A 23,874-nucleotide genomic window follows, 5' to 3' on the forward strand; every position below is an offset into this window, starting at 1 on the left:
TGTCACAGACTGTTCATGTTCCTTATGTTTGACAGCAGAGCCTCACTCATGGTGTCTGTGAAGGAAGGGTCTGTTCTTCACTTTCTGTCTATGATGTCAGAACATGCTCATAAGCTTCACCGTGTTGAAGCCTTGTGCTTGGCAGTGGTCAGTAATGTTATTATGGACTAAGGAACATTTATTGAAAAGATGTCATTTTTTTTCCTTCAAATTTGAAAGACATAATCAAACTTGAATTTTTTTTGAAGGCAGAAGAAAGGATAGTGAAGAGGCTCCTTTTTTTCACAAAATCATGCACCTTCTTTTCTTCAAAACTATTTAGTGAATGATACTTTGCAAAAGAAATGGTACTATCTTCACTCTTTCAACTAAAAGCTCTTTGTTTGCGAGATTACTTAGTCTTTGAAACCTGTGGAGAATGACGCTGTAAGGCTTTTCCTAATTGCTTCATTGTGCTTTGAAATGAAGAGATTGTTCTGTGAAAAGTCTGTGCAGCACACTCTCGTTCTCATCAGCAATAAATAGACTGAAAAAACATGACATTTACAGACATGACATCATAGCCCAGCACCCTTGCCTTAGAAAATGATGTGCAGGAGGTCTTTCAAACATTTACTGAACTTAACCGTGGTGCTTGTTTTCATTCACACGTTGTTATGGTTTTTTCAGTGGTCTTTCTAACCCAGAAAAGCTCTTCTGTTTATTAGTTTGAACTTTTATAATTAAAAATATTTTAATGTATCTAAACAAAGATTGTCTGAATAAATTCTTTAACATCTTATTTTCCTTACTTTCAGCATTTTTAAAAAAAAAAACCAACTCATCTATATGCAATTGTATGTGAGTTTGGGTGCCTGTGTATATGTATGGGAAGGTCAGAGGTCAGCCTCAGGGGTTATTCGTCAGGAGTCATCTGCCTTGTCTTTGAGTCAGAGTCCCTCACTGGGCCCTAGAGCCCACTGGTTAGGCTAGGCTGACTGGCCAGCAAACCCAAGGAGCCCCGTATCTTCTCCAGTGCTGAGATTACAAGTAAAGTGAAAAGGTGTGTGTGTGTGTGTGTGTGTGTGTGTGTGTGTGTGTACTGAACATCCAGAAAATGATCTGCTACGGCCATACCTTCAAATCTAGATGAATTTATAGAGTACAGCTAGGAAGCCAAAGTAAAAGAGCAATAGCAAATGGTAGATAGATAGAAGCAACAGATAGTTAGCAAAGCATCATCAAATAAGTTACTCAAAATGTATAACAGAAATGACTGGTGTAGACTGAGAGGGCAAACAAAGGTGTAGCATCAAATCGGGACTTAGACTATTGAGCAGAAATCAGCTTGGGAAGAGGCAGCCATACTAGAGGTGCCCACTGAGTGTCTCTGTGAGTGAGCTTCTCCCAGAGGGGTGGTTCGATTCCTGGCCTCCACACAGCAGTAACTTACATCTGTAACTCCACTTTCAGGGGATCTAATGCCCTCTTCTGGCTTCCATGGATACTGCATGCAAGTGGTGCATAGACATATGCAGGCAAAAAACACACTTATGCAATAAGATGATTCCTTTTTAAATTTCTTTTTCAAACTTCAATTATTTGTATAGGATTCAGTGAAATAAGGAGATTTTATATTTTTTTGGTATTCAATAAATTATTATAGCTTAATTAGACGTATCCTTATTAAACTCAGTTCTGACCCATGAAAGAGCCTGAGAGAAGAGTATCTGAACTAATAAGAGGAATTTCTCTTTATGTCCTATAATTTTAGAGTTAGAGCTATGTTAGAGAACTTCTGTTCATTCCTTTCATTCTACAGATGAAAAGAATGAGAGTGGTAGTTCATCTCATGGCTGAGAGACTGACATCTCACTGGGGATACTTCTATTCGTACCATCTCCACATTCTTTCACCCACACTACAAAAAGTGGCAAAGAATGTATGTACTGAAAAAATATCCGTGTTAGAGGCTATATGTCATTAAAGCACCATCGGGTGACAACTTGGGGAGATTATATCTGTCATTCCTCAAGAATAGTTAATAAAAATTAGCAAGGAATCAAACAGCAACACAGTATGCCATCAAACTTTAAAGAGGAATAAGAGGATGCAAAGATGTAACAAGAAGAAAATTATGTATCTTAGAATATGTTTTTCAATAGTAAATCTAAATGTAAATGGTCTTATTTCTACAATTAAAAGACACAGACTGAGCTGGACACAGTGGCGCATGCTTGTAATCCCAGTATTCAGGGAGGCAGAGGTAGGTGGATCTCTGAGTTCAAGGCCAGCCTGGTCTACAAAGCAAATCCAGAACAGCCAAGGCTACACAGAGAAACCCTGTCTTGAAAAAAACAAAACAAAACCAAGGACACAGACCAGATGAATTGATTTAGAAGCAAGATGCAACAATATGTTTTTTAAAAAAAGAATAAGAAAAGAAAGAAAGAAAAAAATACACAATCTGCAAGTGAAAGGATGAAAGGCGATATTCCAAGCAAATGGAATCTGAAACCAAGAAAGTTTAGCCACACTCAAAGCCAACATAATAGGGTTTAAGGAAAATTCAGAATACAAAAGATTATTATTAAAGGGATAATTCATCAAAAGAAAAGTTTATATGTGCCAAGTATCAGAGCATCTGACTTTACTGCTACTGGACCCAAAAGGAGATTTGGGCTTTCGATGCAGGAGAAGTGTGTGAACTGACTATCCCACTCGCTCCTGTACATTATGTAGATTTAAAAGAACTAACAAGTTGGTATTCTCTGATCACAGCAGGAGAAACTGCAAAAAGCAATGCTAAGAAGAATGGTTATGTCAGTGAGTTCCTACACCATAAAGAGATCTCAGCCTAGCGATGCATTCAAGGTCCTATAGGAATGAGAACAAACCAATCCAAAAGCAAAGAACGAGGATCAGGACACAAATGATTGAAAGAGAACAAAAAAGAGAACCGTAAAGGACCAATGAGGAAAGATGGCTCCTTGGGTAAGAGCATTTACTTCCTGTCCAAAGGACCCAAATTTGGTTCCCAGCCTTGACATCAGACAGCTCACAACTGCCTGGAACTCCAGCTCCAGGAGACCCAAAACCCTTTTCTGGCCCTTAGAGATGCCTGTACACACATGACATACATACACACATACATAAAAATAAACCATTAAGGGGTTAAATAAACAAAGAGCTAGTTTTTTGAGGAGATCAAATTGCTGAACACTCGATTAGTCAAAAGAGAAGGTCCAAATAAATAGAACTTAAAAAGGAAAGAATGTGTCTAAAACTGCTGAAACCTTGAAGGATCATTAGTGGCTTTTTTTTTTAATTTTTAAGTGTTTTATAACTTTAAATATATATATATATAAATAATGTCTTGTGTGGGCTTTATGCACATGAATACAGATGACAAAGAGGCCAGAGGTGTCAAATACCCCTGGAGCTGGAGATACAGGTGGTTGTGAGCCACCTTATGTGATTGTTGGTAGTTGAATTTGGGTCCTCTGGAAGAGCAATACATGCACTAACTGCTGAGCCATCTCTCCAGCCACCTTGGGGCATATTTTTAGGGGGAAATGCTTATAGCAATTTTAGAAGAAATAGAATAATTTCTGGACAAAAAATGACTTAAAAATGGAATCTAAGGAATTTAAGAAACTAAGTACAATTAAAACATGAGATTGAATGGTGATAAGTTTCCAACAAAAAAGTCTGCACTTCATCAAATGAGAAAGGGAACAAACTTCAAACTCGTTCTATGAAGCTAAGAAGCTAACATTAGCCAGCTACGAAAGCCCATTAAGGACCAACCAGCAAAAACAAAACAAAACAAACAAAAAACAGTACCAAAAACAACCCCCCACAGAACAACAAAAGCCCCAGAAAACCATACAGTAACAGATACAAAAACCTTCACACAATATATGCAAAGTGAACACGCTGACAGGCACAGTAAAGGCTTGTGTTCTTAACATGTGTGAGTCAGGCAGGAAGAGTGCTAGTTGCCAGCCTGGCTAATGCGTGAAAGATACCCTAGGTTGCCTAGTGAGATGCTGCCTCAAGAAATCAGAACAGGAACGGTGCACCGTAGTAGAGTTGGAATCATCCCTAGGGTCCAAGAAAAGCTCAATAGCACAATTCAAAGCTGAGATACACAAGTAAACACAGTTATCCGAGGAGATCACAGCAGTGGAGAAAACTCCCCATCTTGACAGAAGGATCACAGTTTAGCACACTAGAGGTTGTGCATGGCAAATATATAGCTAATAGAGTGAATGGAGAAAAAGCTGAAATCATTTCTTTAAAATCAGGAGTAAGATAAGTAATGCCCTTACTGCCCAATTTTAATAAAGAGATCACACATGAGAACAATTATAAAGATAGTAAGGAAGTGAAGTGCTGCCATCCACATATATTAAACAGGAAGAGACTGCTGAAGGATCACCAGAATTGATGGATTCACTAGAGAAGCACAGACAATCAATACAACCAACCAACACCTCACTAAGACAAGTTAAGAATCTCATTCCTAATAGCTATGACAACGAAGTCCCCAGCAACCCTAATTCCTAAGGGTGTTAACTCTACACTGAGAACTGAGGAAGGAAGTTGAAGACGATGCAAGGAAGAACGGCCTCCTGTGTCCATGAATTGGGAAATGATTTTCAGAGTCAATATGCAAATTCATCTTCTACAGCCAAGATACGGAAAGAGAAAATTGGTTAAAATATGGCATATGTGTACCATTGAATATTATTCAGCCGCAAAGAAAAATAAAATTCTGCCTTTCACAGGAAAGTAGAATTGGAGGATGTCATGTTAACTGAGACAAAGCAAACAGTATGTGTTTTGTTTCATGGATAGAGCATCCTAAAAGGTGAGAGAAGAGAACTGTCTGGGACTGAGAAGGGGTAAGGAGAGACAATGGAAGAATAAATAGGTGTGATACGGGACTATATGGAAGTTCCAGTGAACCCTGTTAGCTTGTACAATTAATATCTGTTAATGACAAACAACATTTGATCTCTTTGACGTAGTGTTTGTACTTTCAAGAATTTTCCTAATTATTTAATATTGATAAAAGCTCACATGCAAAGACAATTATAGAGATGCTGATTTTAATCAGAATGAAAATACTTCAAGGGCTACAATTTCAGGACTGTGTATTGCACCACACTATATGTATGTAATAACCTTAGAAAATGCTCTTTATTTTTATCAAAAAACAATGTAGAATTTAGAATGTATTTTGTTATTAAAGATGTGTATGCCGGGGTGGGGGGGTGGGAAGCAATTGTTTAAGTTAATGTGTAAAATTATAATGTATAACTTTTTATATTGTTACGTATTCCAGATACTTTGTTTTAAAACAATAGAGCTTATAATGAGAAAACTATTACATTTTAAATCATATGTAAAGCCATGTATTATGGTGCATGGCAGTATCAACATACTCAGACTGAAGTGGAAAATGCTCGAATTTTAAGCCAGTCTTGCTTATTTTGCATTTATTTACCTGTCTGAAATCAACAAGGAAGCAAACTAAAATAATTGTAAGGTTAGAATATGTACATTTTAGCCTGGCATGGTGGTGTATGCCTGAAATCCCAGCACTTGGGGAGGCAGACACAGGTGGATATCTCTGAGTTCGAGGCCAGTCTGGTCTACAAAGTGAGTCCAAAACAACCAGGGCTACACAGAGAAACTGGGGGAGGGGGGAAGAGTGAGGAGGGAGAAAGACTATGTCCATTGTAGAAGGAAGAGCACCATAAAGGACATGCAGGACTCTTGAGTTACCTTTTTTTTTTTTTTTTTAAAGCTGATTAAGGACAGTGGCTTTAGGCAATCTGTCAGCTTTACTCTCTCTAGGGCATGGGGGTTGGAGGTGGAGGTAACTTGATCTCTTTTACAGTTCTGAAGTCCAGTTTGGGAAGTTACTTAATATTCTTTTCAGTAGAGAAGATGCTCGTCGATAATATTAAATGCTAAATCACTATACTAAATTCCTTGTATTAATGTGGCTTATAGAATTCAAATTAACCGCCTGTTGGATGTTGTGCCTGTCTTTTTGCAGATTGCCACTGAAGCAATAGAAAACTTCCGCACTGTCGTCTCTTTGACCCGGGAGCAGAAGTTTGAAGATATGTATGCCCATAGCCTGCAGGTACCATACAGGTAAGAAGCCATGAAGAATAGTAGGCCAGGGCTCTGAGGCATTTCCAAGCAGGACTCCAGTTCTCAGGATTGCTTTTGCCAAAAGGTGGAGCACATGTGAAGCAGGTACTAGAATGAACACCTGAGATTATCAAGAGAGACCTGAGCTTAGTCAGGGGCATCCGTGACATAAAGCCAGTGAAGCTTGGTGACACATGGGAGGGAGGGAAGAGGATAAAGGTTAATGCCTCTGGTATGCAGTTGGGATAATGACCCTGCTATTTGCTATGTTTGGGGTGAAGGTTCTCTATGAAACATGAAATTGGGGGTGTTGTGGGACACAGAGGAGTCTCCTGGGGACATTTTCTATTCCTTTCTTTCCTGGGGAGGCCTGGTCTTCTCCCTTGGCCCAGCAGTGTCCATGAGGGCTCTGAAAGGTGAGCAGGGCACGATCAAGGCCAACACTGAGTCTCAGCTTCTTCTCTAGGACAAGGCAAGAACTGGGCGTTACTGAAGGGCACCAAGCCGCTTTGCCATAAGCATGGGAAAAGTGTTTTTTTCTCTTTTTCTGGGAAAAGTTTCCATTTGAAATCCCAGTAAGTGGCAAAGACCTGAACAAAGTTGGTGGGTTTAAACAGGAGCAGGAAGGTCAAAGGGCTGCTCATCCATACCCTCTTCCTGCCCACATCTGCACACCCAAAGTCCTTGTTGTCAGAAATTCCTGGCATGTAATCCTTTGTAAAGCCTCCCCTGGCTCCAGACACTTAAGTGCTTTTTCTTCCCACAGTGCACTCCCATTAAGTCCTTCCACTGCACTGATAATAAGCAACTCATGTAGAGCCCCACGTGCAAGGACATGCCTGCTCCTGTCACACGCAGCTTGAGTGTGTAAGACCTGGGGGTTAGGTCCTACTTCCCAGATCCCAATAAGTCACGAGAGTCCAGTCCGATGCAAACAGCAAGAGATGCTTTATTGATCCATTGTGATGGGGTCTACCAAGCTCTATTGAGCTAGAGACCCCGAATAAACAAAGCTTGGGTCTTTTATACTCCTACAGAAGCAGAACTTAGTACAAACATAATTGGTTAGTTGACCTTTAAAATGATTGGTTACTAGTTTATTTTATCCCTGAGGCGGCAAGAGCTCGGCTTGGGACATCATGTGTGCTGTCAGGTGTTCTGGACAGGTATGAGGGTGTGGTTTTTATTGCAAAGTATGGAACAACCCTGAGGCCATCTCAGAAGGTCCTGAGTGACCAGGGTTGAAAAACAACTTTTCTATCTTTTCAAGTGTGTTGGGTGGGTGTCAGGAGGTGGCCTACTGTGCAGGACACCTCTGTTGTATGCTTGTTAATGTCAAACAGGCTCTTCTCAGGGTGGCAGGCCTAGTCATTTTGCACCAACCCACTGAGATATAATGATCCTATATTAAAGATGGAGACTGAGACTGAAGACAGTCTCTGAGATGAGGCAGTTTCCTAACTTCACACAGCTAAGCAAACAGGGACCAGGCTGCATCTTTACAGCCAGTGTCCATAGCATCTGTACTCCTGTGGGCCTCATTGCCAACCCACAGTAAGCTACTTGGATGACTGCGGAATGAAGTGGAGTGAACTTGGGCTGTCTCCTTTCCAGGAATGCTTTGAAGAAAGCGAATATCTTTGGGATCACATTCTCCTTCACCCAGGCCATGATGTATTTTTCCTATGCTGCTTGTTTCCGGTTTGGTGCCTACTTGGTGGTGCATCAAATCATGACTTTTGAAAATGTTATGTTGTAAGTATTGGATTCTTAAGTAGATAATTATTTGATATAATGCTTTATTCCAAGCCTTTGAACCAAGGACATTTACTGACACAGCAGTCTTAGATATAAAATCTTAGATATAAAATCCATCTTCAAATTAGTAAGGGCCAGAGGAACCTTGTGAAAAGTGCCCATTTTAAAAAGACCCCAACACATTTAAACAATATATGAGGAACATTAACAATCCATGTGTCCTTTTTGGTTTTAATTTTTAAAATTGCAGTGTATTCCTTTACCGTGTGTATAGAGTCTCCCTCCCCCCACACCAAAAGGAAATGACAGATTCCAGTGTTCTGGAATCCTCTCGGGTATTGTGCCAGTTCCAGGCTCACTGTTTACTATGACAGAATGAGATGCATGTGGAGGAAGGCAGGGACGAAGCTACCAACAAAGCAACAGGCCTTTGAAGAATATTCTAGTGCGTGACAAGTAAAGAAGATGAAGGTTCCCCCTGTTTGTAAAATAGTTTAGCAATCGACTGAATCAGACATGGTACCCATTAAAACAGAACATGCAGGGCGATTCAGGGCAAGTGTCTAGGCATAAACATTGACAACTAGGCTTGTTATCTTTAAGGTCCTTTTTGGTCTGTGCTGGGATAGCCATGTCACAAATGCAGATGCATTGTGGCAGCTACATGACATGATATGCAAGAAGTTTTGTTTTTTGTTTTTGTTTTTGTTTTGTTTTTTTTTTTGTCACTGGAGTTCATGTCTAAGTCAGTTCGTGCTCGCCACATAACTGTGGAGAGTGTCCTGTCCATATTTGATCACCTCCTTTTGGTGGGGAGGCCTGATGGCACTCAAAGAAAGAATAAGCAGGCTACCAGGATGAGACTTGATAGCCTATGACCATATAGTGGGGGAGGAGGTCCCCCTCGATCATAGACCTAGGAGGGGAATAGGGTGAAAGCAGAAGCGTGGGAGGATACAAGTGATGGGATAACAATTGAGTTGTAATCTGAATAAATTAATAATATAAAAAAATTTTTTTAAAGGAAAAAAAAAAGAAGATTGTTGTCACATAGTTCATAGGCTTTGTGAGAATACAATGCCATTCCCACAACCAGCCACTAAGCCACAGTGACATGGATTTCTTTGTGCACAAGTCAGTTGTACTGGTGTGAGTTGAGCATACAAGCATCTAACCTCACTTCTGCATTGCAGGATAGTTGGCTAGTAGACAGAAGAGCTGCCCTTGGGTATGCTTTATATTGCAGCAGCTTTGTAGTAGTGGGAAGGGAGCAAGGAGAGAGACTATGAGAGGGAGAGAGGGAGAAAGGGGGGGGGAGAGAGAGAGGGAGAGAGAGAGGAGAGAGACTATACAAAGAAAAACGAAGAAGCATACTAAGCATATGGGACCTCCGAATTCAGACACTCAATGACAACAGTGACTCTGCTCTATCTTGTTGACAGAATAAGTCATAAGGCAAACCCAGATTCAAAGGGTTGGAAATCACACTATCTTTTTTTTTTTTTTTTAAGATTTATTTATTTATTATGTATATAGTGCTCTGCCTGCATGTACACCTGCATGCCAGAAGAGGGCATTAGATCACATTGCAGATGGTTATGAGCCACCAGGTGGTTGCTGGGAATTGAATGCAGGACCTCTGGAAGAGCAGTCAGTGCTCTTAACCTCTGAGCCATCCCTATCTTTTAAACAGAAGTATTTGCAAAGGTCAGAGAGAGATGAAAGTCTACTAGTTTGTAACCAATCACACTGCTATGCATTTTACGAAAGAGTGTTTCATTTAACAATTTTTTGTTTTGTTTTGTTTTATAATTATTTGAGGTTGTTCTTTCCAGCTGTGTAATTGTTGTTGCTTTCACGGTCCTTTCCAATAACAGTGAGTCACTCTTTGAACATGTGCTCTTTAAAAATGAGAAGAGTACCCATAAAGAAGATCTTTAAGTAGTGCACTTTGCTCTTTGGATGTATTACTTACTTTGGCTGTTGCTGTGATAAAATACCCTGGCAAAAGCAACTTAAAGGAGAAAGGGTTATCTGGACTTAGAGTTTGAGGGAGCACGTTCCATCGTGACAGGGAAAGCACGGTAGTGGGAATGTTGACAAGGCCAGCTGGTCACATTGCATCAGCAGTCAGGAGACAGAGTGAACAGGAAGTTAGGAGAGGATGTAAAAACTTCACGATCTGTCCCCAGTAGCCCACTTCCTCCTGCAAGGTTCCAATTCCTAAAATAACACAACCTTCCTGTACAAGGCCACCAGCTGGGGAACCACATGTCTGGGGATGGGGAACACACTTCATATCCAATCACAACACCTTTCTATTCTTCCCTAGACCATAAAATATGTCAATTAAAAAGTAATGTTAGTCATTATTATTGCTCAGATAAGGACAAATGATGTTGACTTGAAGATACTAAATCATGGCCATTAGTACTGTAATCAGGGCAGGTAGGCAGCACTCTGCTCTCTTTAATACTGATCAGAAAAAGAAGCTTGTTGTTGTTGTTTTCCATTTTAAACAAACTCTTGAATACATAAAGGGACATGGAACAGTCTTATGATAGTATTTTGACACAGAGTGTGAGCAGTTTGTCACAGCTGCCCAATGTTGGCGTGTGGCAAGGGGCAAAGAGGGGGAGACCTCAGGCATGGCCTCTGAGATCTGGCCTGCCTAGGGAGGAGCAGGTGAGGACATCCTTCCATTCCTGTCTGAAACCCACAGCCTTTGGTCCAGCGATTCTAATCCATTCCAGGAAAAGAAGAGTCCTTAGGGAAACCAGGTGGCTTCTTGTTAAAGGGTTCCCACTGACAGTAAAGCAGAGAACCCAAAGGCAACTGAGGACTGCAGGGAAAGTCATTCTCTCTTCCTTAGATAACCAGACCTTGGGAGGATCAGGCCAGCTCCAGGCTGCTGCCCTGCCTCTTTTGTGTACCTGAGGCTTTACCGGTGGGGTAAAGTGGGTGGTGAGAGGCTTCAGACCTTGGCTGACTCAGGGAGGGACCATGGTGCTGTCTTCGTAGTTTCTCTGTATGATTTTTCTCTATGCGTCCTGCTCTTGGGTGTAGAACTGGCAGCTTGCTTCCACAGCAGCCATGACAGCATGCCTGGTTTTTGTTGTTGTTGTTTTCAGGGTATTTTCTGCTGTTGTCTTTGGTGCCATGGCAGCTGGGAATGCCAGCTCATTCGCTCCTGACTATGCGAAAGCCAAAGTAGCAGCATCACATATCATCAGGCTCATTGAGAAAGTCCCTGAGATTGACAGCTACAGCGAGGATGGCCTGAAGCCCGTGAGTTTGTTCTTTTGTCGTGTGACCTGCTAACCTCGTGGGTAAAAGCAGTTGAGGAAGAAACTTAGTAAAATTTGTGCTTTTTAATATGTTGATTGTGATATATAATTGTCTGGGCCTTGGGTTTATTTCACTAAATACTAATGTATCTTAAAAATCCAGTAGCTTCACGTGAGAGTTACAGAGATAAGAGCATTGTCCTCTTTATGGGCAAAGTCTGGAGGAAAAGCTTTAGTGCATTTGTGCTATGCATTCAGATGGTGTTAACACTTCCACCTAGACGCACTGATTCTCTTTTTGATAGATTTTTCTTCTAATTTCATTTTTTTTTACTTTAAAGGAAGTTTATTTTATTTTGTTTGTTTGCTTTAAAATATATTTTATTAATTTATTTGTATTACATCCCAATTGTTATCCCATCCTTTATATCCTCCCATTCCTCCCTCCCTCCCATTTTCCCCTTACTCCGCGCCCCTATTACTGTGACTGAGGGGGTCCTCCTCCCCTGTATATGCTCATAGGGTATCTATGGAATACTACTCAGCTGTTAAAAACAAGGAATTCCTGAAATTTGTGGACAAATGGATTGAACTAGAAATGATCATAATGAGTGAGTTAACCCAGAAGCAGAAAGAGTCAAATGGTATATACTCACTTATATTTGGACACTAATTTGATTTTTATTTAGTTATATGATGCGTGTGGCAGCTCACTTGCTACAGCACACAGATGGAGGTCCGAGGATTGAACTCAGGTCATCAGGCTCAGTAGTAAGGTCCCTACCCACTGAAACATCTTGCTGGCTGTGGCATTGATTCTATTTATTAAATTCTAGCTTTATGTAATGAAGGTAAACTCCATTTCAAAGTTCATAGCAGGATTTCACGACACTTGTTCGTAACCACCTGACTGTGGTCTTTTGGCTCTCCATGGATAGAATGCATAAGCACAACAGTTAGAACTTTCAGTTTTAGGCATCCTATGCCCGTGAGTGCCTGAGTCATAGCGTACTGAACAGCAGGCTCTGAGCTTTGAGAACTGGGGAGCCTATTGCTCCAGGCTGCTAGGGGCTGTGTTAGCGGCTTCTTGTCCTAGGCCTGTAATTACTAATGGCCCTGATAGTGTGAAACTATTAAACTTCTCACTGGCCAACAGCAGTGAGCAGTAGCAGCTGGCAGCACTTGCTCAGGATCACAGCTGTTGGGCAGAACTCCAGCGTCAGGACCCTTAGCTCCCTTAACAGGCATTGATTGATCCCAGGCTCTCAGCACTTTGGTCCTTGAAAATTTGCAGTTTTTCCTGCAACTGGAGTCTAGAGCGTCTCATCTATAGCATGTCACAATCCTTATCTTCTCTCCCTCTACTGCCCACCCAGGTCTTTCTCTAGAACTCTTAAGTTATCATTCACTGACACGGTAGCTGTTGCTCCCCTGTTGCTGCTGCTGTCTCTTCTTCTTGTGGTCATCTCAGTCCAGTCTGTTGATGACAAAAAGGAAAAGTAGCAAGCAAAGACCTATATATTGACACGAATTGCACTAGTGTACTATATTGACACTATGTACTATACTATATTGACACTAATTGCACTAATTGCAGGTCTTCTGCTGGGTCACCAGTGCCCCTCTGCTATCCTGGGTGAAAAATGCTTGCTGGAGATCATTGTGACTTCCACAGCAAACTATTTATAATAGTCACGGGTGGAAATAGTGTTCCCCACCACCACCACCACCATTGAAAGTGTGCTCTGTGCAGCAAGCAGCTGTAATCGCAGTGCCACTTTCTTCAGAGATGTTCAGTGCAGCCCAAACGGCATGAGGGCAGTTCATGCAGCTGTCAAAGGGGCTGCTTAACTGACAGCCTTCTGCTCAAGGAAGCCAGATAACAAGGGAAGGACCCGTTGAAGAGCTCATTTGTGGAAGGGATTAAAAGGGTGTGTGCAATAAAGACTTAGTGAGCACTCCGCACAGAGCTAACGGTACTTAATAGTATTTAACAGTGTTTAAGGATCACTCCAGCACCCAGGGAAAGGCGAGTCCTCTTGATCTGTCTCACCTGGCAGCTGGAGGTAGCTAGGGTCAACTCTATGTTTTCAATATTGCCACAATCAAATTGACCACTGCTATTCTTATCCCAGAATCAGTTAGAAGGAAATGTGAAATTTAGCGGAGTTGTATTCAACTACCCCACCCGGCCCAACATCCCAGTGCTTCAGGGGCTGAACCTCGAGGTGAAGAAGGGACAGACGCTGGCCCTGGTGGGCAGCAGTGGCTGCGGGAAGAGCACAGTGGTCCAGCTGCTCGAGCGGTTCTACGACCCCATGGCCGGGACAGTGGTGAGCACGCTTTTGCATTCAGATCATCTTAGTTTCTCATTCAAATGCCTGGATATTATTATTATTAACTCCCTTTTCTCTCTCTCTCCTCATGAGTGTTGGGCATATCCTATTCTGTCAAATCTTTTCCTGATTTGTCACATTTTCTGCCACTCAATTAGACGTAGCTTTCAAACATAGGTGCTTCCTTCTACAAACTAAATTTGCCTTCATTATTTGGGATTAAAGGCATGCACCACCACAGGAGAGGTGGGTTGTTGTATAGAAAGAGTGAAAGAGCCCAAAGTACAAGAGAAAACATACTTAGGTTCCTGGCTAGTATTTGAAAAACAATTATAAATGAGGAAAAAGGGAAAGTTGTAAATTTTTGAGTTAAAAGGGCAGCCCTGATGCAACGGCGCCAGGGGCTGAGATTCTGGGAAGGAAAAAATATATTATCACTAAAAGGATAGTTATTCTCCCATCGCATTTAGCATGGCTTAATGTGAACCCAGCTGCCTTAGAGGTGGTCTTTTGGCTTGATGATTTCTTAAGGGAGGAAACAATGACAGATCTCCATGCAGAGGTAGTTCTTTACTGTAACTTAGTGAATGGTTAACTCATTACATGAAAGAAGCATGCAGAATGATGATGATTCTGTAAAAGCATCAACGTTAGCAGAGCATAATCAAAAATATAGACAAGAATCATGTCAGTTCATTGTAGGAAACAGAAACCTCTCTCAAATATTTCAGGAAAATGAGATTTAATAAAAGGAAGTAGGTGCTTACTCATTGTAAGAGCGTAAGGAAGGCTCCCCATGGGGTTCTGATCTCAACACTGCAGCTGCTGTCTGTGATCAGGAAGTTTCGGGGTGTTATGACAATGTTATAGCTGTTCCGGATGTCAGGGGAACTCCCAGCCTCCACAACACCAGGAGCCTCCTCCTGCTGATTGAGAGCCCTTGTCTGCCTCCCAGATTTTACCCAGTAACTTTCACAGGTGGAATCAAGCTTGCTTTCAGAAACAGGGAGTCAGGGAAGGAGTTTTGAGCCTTTTTGTTGCTTTCTTTTTCTTTTCTTAAGACTTCCTTATTTATGTATTTCATGTATATGGGTAACTTTGCATGCGTGTACATCTTCACGCCAGCAGAGGGCATCAGGCACTTGTGAGCTGCCATGTGGTTGTTGGGCATTGAACTCAGGACTTTCCGAAGAGCAATGAGTGTTCTTAACCACTGAGCCATCTCTCTAGCCCCCACCTTTTTGTTCCTTAATATGTAAAGGTAGACACACACACACACACACAAATGAAAGTAAAGATTGATTAAATAATACAGGGATGTCTCAAGACAACACTATCCAAATGCACTGAGGCTAGTGCAGTCTTGCTCATCACAGGAATATTCATTATCTTCTCTGAATTGTACTGGAGCCTCAAAACGCCAGCCTGTGGTTCATGGCAGCCAGCCTCCTTGCAAGAAGTTCCCCCCATTAATTAATGTGCCAAGGTTTGTTTTTAAGTATCAATTAGTGAAGTGGCCCTTAGTGACTCTGTTAGTGTTAATAGGTAACTAGAAGTAATTTCTCACTGCCAGAGAAGGACGACTGTGCACTTGAGCGTCATTTGGTCTAGAATTGAAAAAGAGAACTTGTCTTAGAAGACCATCGTGGCATCAGGAAATGGCTGACAATAAGCTTTGCAAGACCTGGACCTGAGATGGTGGCTTTCAAACACCAGTGTATATTGCAATGTCCGAGAAGAAAGCTAATAAGGACACTGCCACCCAAGATCACTCAAGATGGCCAGGGCCTGGGACTTTTTTTTTTTTTAAATATTCTTACATAACTATGGTGCTAACCATAGTTTGGGAATTATGGACAAGTATATTTGAGATTGTGGACAATCCTGAAATGTTAAGCTTCAGGATTCTAAAGAGGAAAGGATCCAAGTTTGTACAACTTGTGGGTTACATAGTTTTAGGATTTGAAAAAGATTTTTTTTTTATTTTGTGTGTGTGTGTGTGTGTGTGTGTGTGTGTGTGTGTAGTCAAGCTTCTCTAGAGGAACAAGACCACAGAACTGATAGAATATATATATATATATATATATATATATATATATATATATATATGTATATATGTAAATATATGGAATTTATTGGAATGATTTATAGGCTGTAGTCCAGCTAGTTCAACAATGGTTGTTTTACAATAGGAAGTCAGAGAATCCAATAGTTGTTAAGTCCACCAATGCTGGTCTTTAGTGCATGTATCAGCTGGTCTTTAGTGCATGTCAGAATCTCAAAGAAATAAGCTCTAACACCAGTAAAGGAATGCTCTTGCCAGCAAGAGAGATTCCAAGCAGACACAGAGAAAAAGCCTCCTTCATCCATGTTCTTTCTATAGGCTGACACCAGAAGGTGTGGCTCAGATTAAAGGTAGATCATCCCATCTCAAAAGATTTGGATTAAATCCCTTTAATCTGCCTTTAATCTCAGCACTCAGGAGGCAGAGGCAGGCAGATTTCTTTGAGTTTGAGGCCTACCTGGTCTACAAAGTGAATCTAAGACAGCCAGGGTTACACAGAGAAACCCTGTCTCAAAAAAACCAATAAATAAATAAATACAATTTTTAAGAGTCTTCCCACTTAAAATGATTTACTTTTAAAAAGCCCTCATACTTACATACCACTTGGGTTTTAACTAATTCCAGATGTGGTATTCCTTTGGTTTGGTTTTTGTTTTTTTGAAGCAGGGTTTCTTTGTGTAGCCTTGAGTGTCCTGGAACTCACTCTGTAGACCAGGCTGGCCTGGAACTCATAGAGACTCACCTGCTTCTGCCTCCTGAGTGCTGGGATTACAGATGTGAACCACTGCGCCCAGCTGTAGGGATTTTTAAAGAAAATATATTTTAGAGTTTAAGGTTGGATACAAAAGTGAATATTTAAGTATACCTCCATAGCCTTGAGTTTTTAATGTTTATTTTTTAGTTGTGTGTGTGTGTGTGTATGTGTGCATCTGTGTGAGTTTATGTACACACTGGGGGAGGGGGTCTGTGTACACAGAGACCAGAAGGTTCCTTGAAGCTGGAGTTGAAGGAGTTTGTGGAACTCCTGGCCTGTTACATGGATGCTGGGATCTGACCACTAGTCTTCAGGACCAAGCAGCAAGAGCTAAGCCATCTCTCCAGTCCTTCTTTCTTAAAAATTTTTAAGACAGGGTCTTACGTATTCCACACTGGCTCTGAGATCCTCCTGCCTCCACCTAAAGAGTGCTGAGAATATCGGCTGAGAATACAGGTACATACCATGACACTTATTTCCTGCTGTGTTGGAGGTAGATCTAGAGCTTCGTACTGGCTGAGCAAGCTTTGTATCATCCCCAGCCCCCTGACACCATGTTTATTGAAGTGCTATTCACAACAGCCAAGTTAGGAAGGGAGCCTAGATGTCCACCAGCAGATGAACCCCTGAAGAACAATGCGGACGTTGTGTACAGTGGAATATTACTCATCTATATACTCGTATAAAGAATGAAATCATGCCAACTGTAGGGAAAGGGTGTAGTGGGGAGAAAACTGGATTTTCTCTTGTATATAGAAGGTGGGTTTAATATAAAAAATAGCATTATAGTATAAGATGGACTACTAGGGAAGTTAAAAGGGGGACAGTAGTTTTATAGATTAATACTTTCTTAAAATAAATAATAAATAATAATAATAATAATAATAACAATAATAACAGCAACAACACAATCTGAATTCCAAAGTCTTAGATAGTGGACTCTCCCCCGCCACCTCTCTCTGCCTCCCACCCGGAATGCTGTTCCAGTCCCAGAATTTCCATGTACTTGCAAGTCCTAGCAGCCTAGCTTTTATAAACTTGAGTCTGCTTCTGGCCTTGTCTTTCTCCTCTCTCCAGTCTATCGCCATATGCCACAATGGGTTTTGGTTTGTTTTGGTTTGTGTCCCCTTTGGATAGAGGTCACAGTGATCACCTAAGAGTTGTGAAGATAAGTGCCAGAGTGTCTGCATTGTGCTTATCACAGAACTTAAAATGTTGTCAGTGCTGGATATATTTACTTTATTTCAGAGTACATATGCATGCAATACACATACGCAGCATTTAATCACTGCCCTAGCGAACGGTAGCTGTAACAGGCTGTAGTAGAAAGAGATAACCTATGGGAGGAGCTTTATATTATTTCTTACCTTTGATATAGGTCTCCACTTGGCCTTGGATCTTGTGAGGCATTTTCACAAATTCCCTGAATTCCTGAGTCTCCCATCAGACCACTGAGGTGCCTCTACCACAGAAGCTATGTTTGAATCCATTTTACTTTCTGGGCTTCCAAATGTGTGTTTCTTAGAGGAAGGATTACTTGGCCCATATGGGTTTAAATAGTTCCCAAACTTTGTATGTTTTACAGTTATAATTAGGGTGAAATGCACAAAGTCCTTAAGACTTACTGGCACTATTCAGACTTACCTGTGAGTCTGGGAGATAATAAGTGTCTGCTTCCAGGGATATAGACATAGAATGCATTTCTTTAAGGCTTATTTCTTCAAATTTCCACCTGTAAATTACATTCCTTCCAGCTGGGTGCATTGGCTTACGCCTATAATCCCAGCACTTGGGAGACCAAGGCAGGTGGATCTCTGTGGGTTTGAGGTCAGCCTGGTCTACAAAGCGAGTCCAGGACAGCCAAGACTACACAGAGAATCCTTGTCTCAAAAACAAAACAAAACAAACAAAAACAAAACAAACAAAAAAAAAAACCAAAAAGCCAACCAAAACAAAACAAAAAGAAAACATTATTCTCTTGGTCTCACAAGAGCAGTCACATAGCTTATATGAATTCTTTGCTTGTGTGCTTGTTTTGAGATAGAGTTTTGCTACATAGTTCACACTGGCCTAGAACTTGGACTGTAGCTGAGGATGACTTGACCTTTCAGTATTCTGCCTTGGCTGCCTTAGAGTTGACATAGTAGACTTGCACCCCCATGCCTGTCACATGCTTTCATGCTTTTTACTCCTTCTCTCCATCCTTAAAATGTTTAGAAAGCCAAGAGAGTGGATACACAGAGTAGTTCCCATGGCAAATGGGCTTGGTAACCAGCAAGGTCATGGTTTGCCTTCTATCCATGTAACTGCCAGTCTCACAGGTAGCAGTGCATTCCTGTGGCAAAGATCTACCCTGGCCTTGCTTTAATTCAACGTGCTACTTTAATGCCTTTTTGACAAAATACAGTCACAGTTTTGAGGGATCGGGACATAGATATTTTGGATAGAAGGCCAATATTCTGTTTCTCACTGTTTAAATCAAAAGCCACCATTAAATCATGAGAAACGGGTATTTCCGCCAAAGTCTACAGTTACGGTAGTCCTGAACAAACCTTAAAAATCCAAAGTAACCTAAGCAAGGCATGGTTCGTCTCATGGCAACCCCACAGTCAGTCATAAACTATGAGATAATGGTGGTGATTTTGCTAAATCTGATTCGTGCTGGTCCTGAAGCTGATCTGTGAGCCCTCGCTTTCAGGTTCTAGATGGCAAAGAAATAAAGCAACTCAATGTCCAGTGGCTCCGACAACACCTGGGCATTGTGTCCCAAGAGCCCATCCTGTTTGACTGCAGCATCGCAGAGAACATCGCCTATGGTGACAACAGCCGGGTCGTGTCCCAGGATGAGATCGTGAAGGCGGCCAAAGAGGCCAACATCCACCAGTTCATCGACTCACTGCCTGACGTATGTCTCTCTCCAAATTAAGATTACCAAAGAAAAATTAGCAGCTAAATATATCCACATATATATACAGATCTGGGCCACATTTCCCTTGCCTGTCAGATCATGTGAGTCCTTTTGAGGAAGGAGTAAAGTGTTACATCTATCCAGGAACTGCCCAGGAGGAGGCCTATGGCTTCTGGGCTGGAGGCGTCACCCCTTCAGGGGGATAGTCCTCATCTTCCAAATCTGAGTGAAGGGCCAGGAGTCCATATCTGTGTCTCCGATTCTCCCAAAGAAGCAGACCTCACTACCTACCCCCGATCTTCATTTCTGTTTCATCCATTGTGTTGTACCTCTTCTACAAACTTCTAGTCTCACTCTTGAGTGCACCCAGGCTGACAGCTGGACCCATGCCACAAAATGGGCTCTCTAATTAGTGCTATAGAGCTAAGTCATTGAGAAGACCATGGTATTGGACAGTCTTTTGTTGTGGTTTTATTTTTGTTGTTGTTTTGGTTTGTTGTTGCTTTTTTAAAATTATTTATTTATTTATTTTTGTGACAGGATTTCTCTGTGTAGTCCTGGCTGTCCTGGACTCACTTTTTAGACCAGGTTAGATTCGAACTCATAGAGATCCACCTGCCTCTGCCTCCCGAGTGCTGGGATTAAAGGCGTGTGCCACCACTGCTCGGCTGGTATTGTACAGTCTTACCATTGTGAGTCTCATGGGCCTCAGGCGATACTTAGGAAGTGGATTATTAAAATGTTCCCGAGGCTGTTGTTCCGTGGACTCCTGTTTATTCCCTCCAATAAGTTAGATAAATTGAATCACCATCTCTATCTTAAGCCCTTTGGGTTATTTTAATTTTATTGTTTTTCTTTTATGTGTGTGGGTGTTTTGCCTGCATGTATGCCTGTACACCACATTCAGACCTGGTGTCCACAAAAGGCAGAAGAAGGCATCAGACACCGTGGTCCTGGAGTTACAGACAGTTGTGAGCTACCATGTATATGTTGGAAATTGACATGGATACTCTGGAAGAGCAGCCGGGACTTTTAACCTCTGTGCCATCTTTCCGGCAAATAAGATACCTCCTTCCATTGCCACTAGTTAAGTTACAAATGGCAAGAGATGCCCTCTATAAAATAAGATTTAATAGCCTCCAACCAGCCAGGAAGGCTGAGACCTCATGGGAAAGGATGTGAGGTCAAGTGGCCCTAACTCTTCCCAAGTTATCTCTTGTCATGTGGGCCCTCCACAGATAACTGCTCCTCCTGAACACATGACCTTGGAGGAGATCTGTTCCCTTCCTCTTCTCAGAGTGGTGCAGCCACAGGGGCTGAAATACTCAAAGTACAAGCCTCAGACCCCTTTATTAATCAGACTCACTGTGTGTCGAAGCCTGTAGAACCTTAGAAGTTGTTAGAAATGCAGATTCTTCAATCTCTTCTGAAGGGAAACAAACCAAACCAAATAATCTGTCCGTCAAGGGCAGCAATTTGTTATTTAATGCCCAGGTCAGAGTGATACAGAATAGAAAACACAGCAGGGTAACTGTCTCTCCCACAGGACCTGCTTTTCTGGACTCCTGATCCATTACTTTGTCAGAAGCCTTGTGGTCTAAGTATCTGCTTTGGGGTGGTTAGTCCTAGACTCAGACTTACTCTGTCATAGCTAGTGTCCTCCTCCTTACAGAGTCAACAGCACCATCTTCTCTGTTTCCCAAGGACCACTGATCAGGGAGGTCTGCTAGCCTTGCGCTCACCTTGGGCAGGACACATCAGAGCGCTGGATTCTGGGGCAACGGTAGATCCAGAGAGCCTGTTCCAAACATCTTTCCATCCTCACCAGAGCCCCTCTTCTCCACAAATTCAAACCTTGTTCTGCTCACCATAGAACTGGAGTTGCCAAACAAAGTAAATAAAAATGGTGCCCTTATATAGAGCATGGATTTTTCAGTCAAAGTCACAAGAACCAGCTCTGTGTGTGTGACTGATTCTAGCCTGCCACAGGCCTACAAATACACATGCTGTCACGTCCTCTCCTAATTTCTGATGTTACACAATCTCGTAGTCCATGTCTTGGACGTTGTATATAATAATTTGTGACAGTTCTCTGCTGTGGAGGATGGCAGGGGAGTGGTTTTGTAAAGTTCTAGGCTTGGATAAATAAGGATCTTTTGTAAGCTTAGTGGGCTTCCTCAGTGTGTTAAAATCATTTAAAAGTTAGAGATAATTTAATAAGAACACAAAGAAATCTAATACCTTAAGGATTTAAAATCATGCAGAGGGTATCACCTGCTGGTGACAAGATGGTTCTGTTATTGTGAGCAGCTATTCAAATCATTTCCTTTCTTTCTGTCAGTCTTTGTTACAAATACAATGGAACCAGGAGATGGAAGATAATGGAATTGCCATATTCATTTTTTTAATTTAAACACATTTTTATTGAAAAATAAAATAATTCATATTACATCTCATTTGCTATCCCATCCCATGCATCCTCCCATTCCTCCCTTCCTCCCACTTTCACCCCATTCCCCTTCCCTATGATTGTGACTGAGGGGTACCCATCCCCCTGAATATGATGCTAGGGTATCAAGTCTCTTCTTGGTAGTCTGCTATCCTTTCTCCGAGTGCCATCGGGCCTTCCCATCAAGGGGACATGACCAAATATGGGGCACCAGAGTTCATGTGAAAGTCAGTTCTCAGTCTCCACTTAACTGTGGAGAATGTTCTGTCCCTTGGCTGGATCTGGGTAGGAGTTTGATGATGACTGCACGTATTGTCTTTGGTTGGTGCCTTAGATCGAGCAGAACCCCTGGGCCCAGATCTGCCCATCATAGTGTTCTTCTTGTAGGTTTCTAGGACCCTCTGGATCCATCTATTTCCCTATCTCCTATATTTTTCTCACCTAGAGTCCCAATAGGATGTCCTCACCTCTATCCCACTTTCCTGGTAGGTGCAGACTTTTATGGGGCCTGCCCCTTGGGCTAGTGTCCACTTATAAGTGAGTATATACCATTTAAGTCTCTCTGCTTCTGGGTTAGCTCACTCATTATGATCATTTCTAGTTCAATCCATTTGTCCACAACTTAAACAGAGAAAGTTGGGCTTGTTTATAGTAAAGTATATAATTTGGGGGCTCAAATATCTGTTTTCAAAAAAAAAGATTAAACCTACCAATTAGAGCTTTTTCCTGATTTGTCTAGCTTTCTGCGAACATGTCTTTAGCCTCTGAAACTAAATTTACCTAATTATTCAATCTATTGTGATTAGACTGTGTTTGCACTTTGCCAGCTGCTCTATTTTCATAACAACCAAATTCTGTTCACAGAAATACAACACCAGAGTAGGAGACAAAGGAACTCAGCTGTCGGGTGGGCAGAAGCAGCGCATTGCCATCGCCCGCGCCCTCGTCAGACAGCCTCATATTTTGCTTCTGGATGAAGCAACATCCGCTCTGGATTCGGAAAGCGAAAAGGTAAGGATTTATGTCGGGTTCTACCTCAGCCTTAGTAGAAAACTCTGCTCCAGACAGCTGGTTGTTGGTGATGCTGGCTCCCAGTGGAGTTTAAACGTGTCTACAGCTGGGACATAGGGGACCTTTAGTGATAAGAGGCAGATTAGTCATGGGCCCTTCTTGTTCCGTGGTGCTCTGCCTACAAGCCACTTGTGGCAGCCATCTGCTCCTGCAGGCAGCATCTCTGCAGCAGCCCATGAAGGGCTGAAGGCGAGAAGAGGCTGGAGCGTGCTGGTGACCTAAGACACTGCAGCTGATGCCTCCCAGCCTGAGAAAGGTTAAGAGTTGAGCTATCTGAAAAGCAGATAGATGGTCAAGAGATGTTTTCTACCTGCTGTGGTGGCTTTGGCTTCTGCTCCAGTTTCCTGAATGCACTGAAGAGCTGAGGCCGCCTCTGGGGATGGTGTGTGGCAAGGCACCTGAGTGTTTTTACACGGTTGGACGGACTCGATTTACCGCCCTTACCTCAATAATATTTGTCTCCCATCTCAGAACTAATCTAAAGTTATTCACTTTTTTCTGATGTCATAGATCCCTCAGTCTCTATACTTTATGTTATAGTTCATTTATACCACTGTTGATAGTTTTTTACATGTTTGTACAAAATAATGGGTTTTTATTCTATTTTATATATTTTATCATTTATTTTGCTTATATTTACCTCCAACTACCTTCCTCCATCTGTCATCCTACTAAATAGTTTCCTTTGTACTTTCACACTAAATATGTATGTGTGTGTTTGTGTGTGTGTGTGTGTGTGTGTGTGTGTGTGTGTGTAACATACAGTAGTTGTTACACCTAGAAAGAACACATGTCACATTCTGTCTTTCTTACACCTCATTGTCTTCTGTAATTTCCCTCTTCTCTCTATGGCCCTATACAACTACGACATAATCTCCCTTCTATTTTTATATCACATATGCATTTAAATATAAATTCTGCATATGAGGAAAACACATGACACTGGTCTTCTTTGAGTCTGCCTTATTCTCTTAACATGATATGTCCAATTCCTCTTACCTTCAAATGGCACATTTTAATTCTCCCTTTCAGCCAAATAAAACTCCATTGTGTGTATGTTCCACATTTTCTTTATTCATTCACCTTTCAGGTG

At 41.7% G+C, this 23,874-nt stretch overlaps 1 protein-coding gene across 16 annotated transcripts in view; it reads left to right on the top strand.

Annotated features, from left to right (window-relative positions):
- LOC127194577 (phosphatidylcholine translocator ABCB4) overlaps positions 1 to 23,874 on the top strand; it is a 258,699-nt gene that overhangs the window by 144,664 nt on the left and 90,161 nt on the right. For 6 of the 16 annotated variants that reach the window (XM_051152051.1, XM_051152053.1, XM_051152052.1 and 3 more), the window contains 4 exons: positions 6,053 to 6,153; positions 7,768 to 7,908; positions 11,043 to 11,199; positions 13,334 to 13,531. The exons of 1 other annotated variant lie outside the window; for it this stretch is intronic. In XM_051152051.1, the coding sequence (XP_051008008.1) occupies positions 6,053 to 6,153; positions 7,768 to 7,908; positions 11,043 to 11,199; positions 13,334 to 13,531 (597 nt within the window). Of the gene's footprint in view, positions 1 to 2,760; positions 2,878 to 6,052; positions 6,154 to 7,767; positions 7,909 to 11,042; positions 11,200 to 13,333; positions 13,532 to 19,051; positions 19,259 to 22,574; positions 22,722 to 23,874 lie in introns of those variants that run through there. 9 more of the 16 variants (XM_051152056.1, XM_051152063.1, XM_051152058.1 and 6 more) reach the window with 6 other exon arrangements.

This window comes from Acomys russatus, chromosome 10, assembly GCF_903995435.1.
Source record: "Acomys russatus chromosome 10, mAcoRus1.1, whole genome shotgun sequence".
NCBI classification, from domain to species: Eukaryota; Metazoa; Chordata; class Mammalia; order Rodentia; family Muridae; genus Acomys; species Acomys russatus.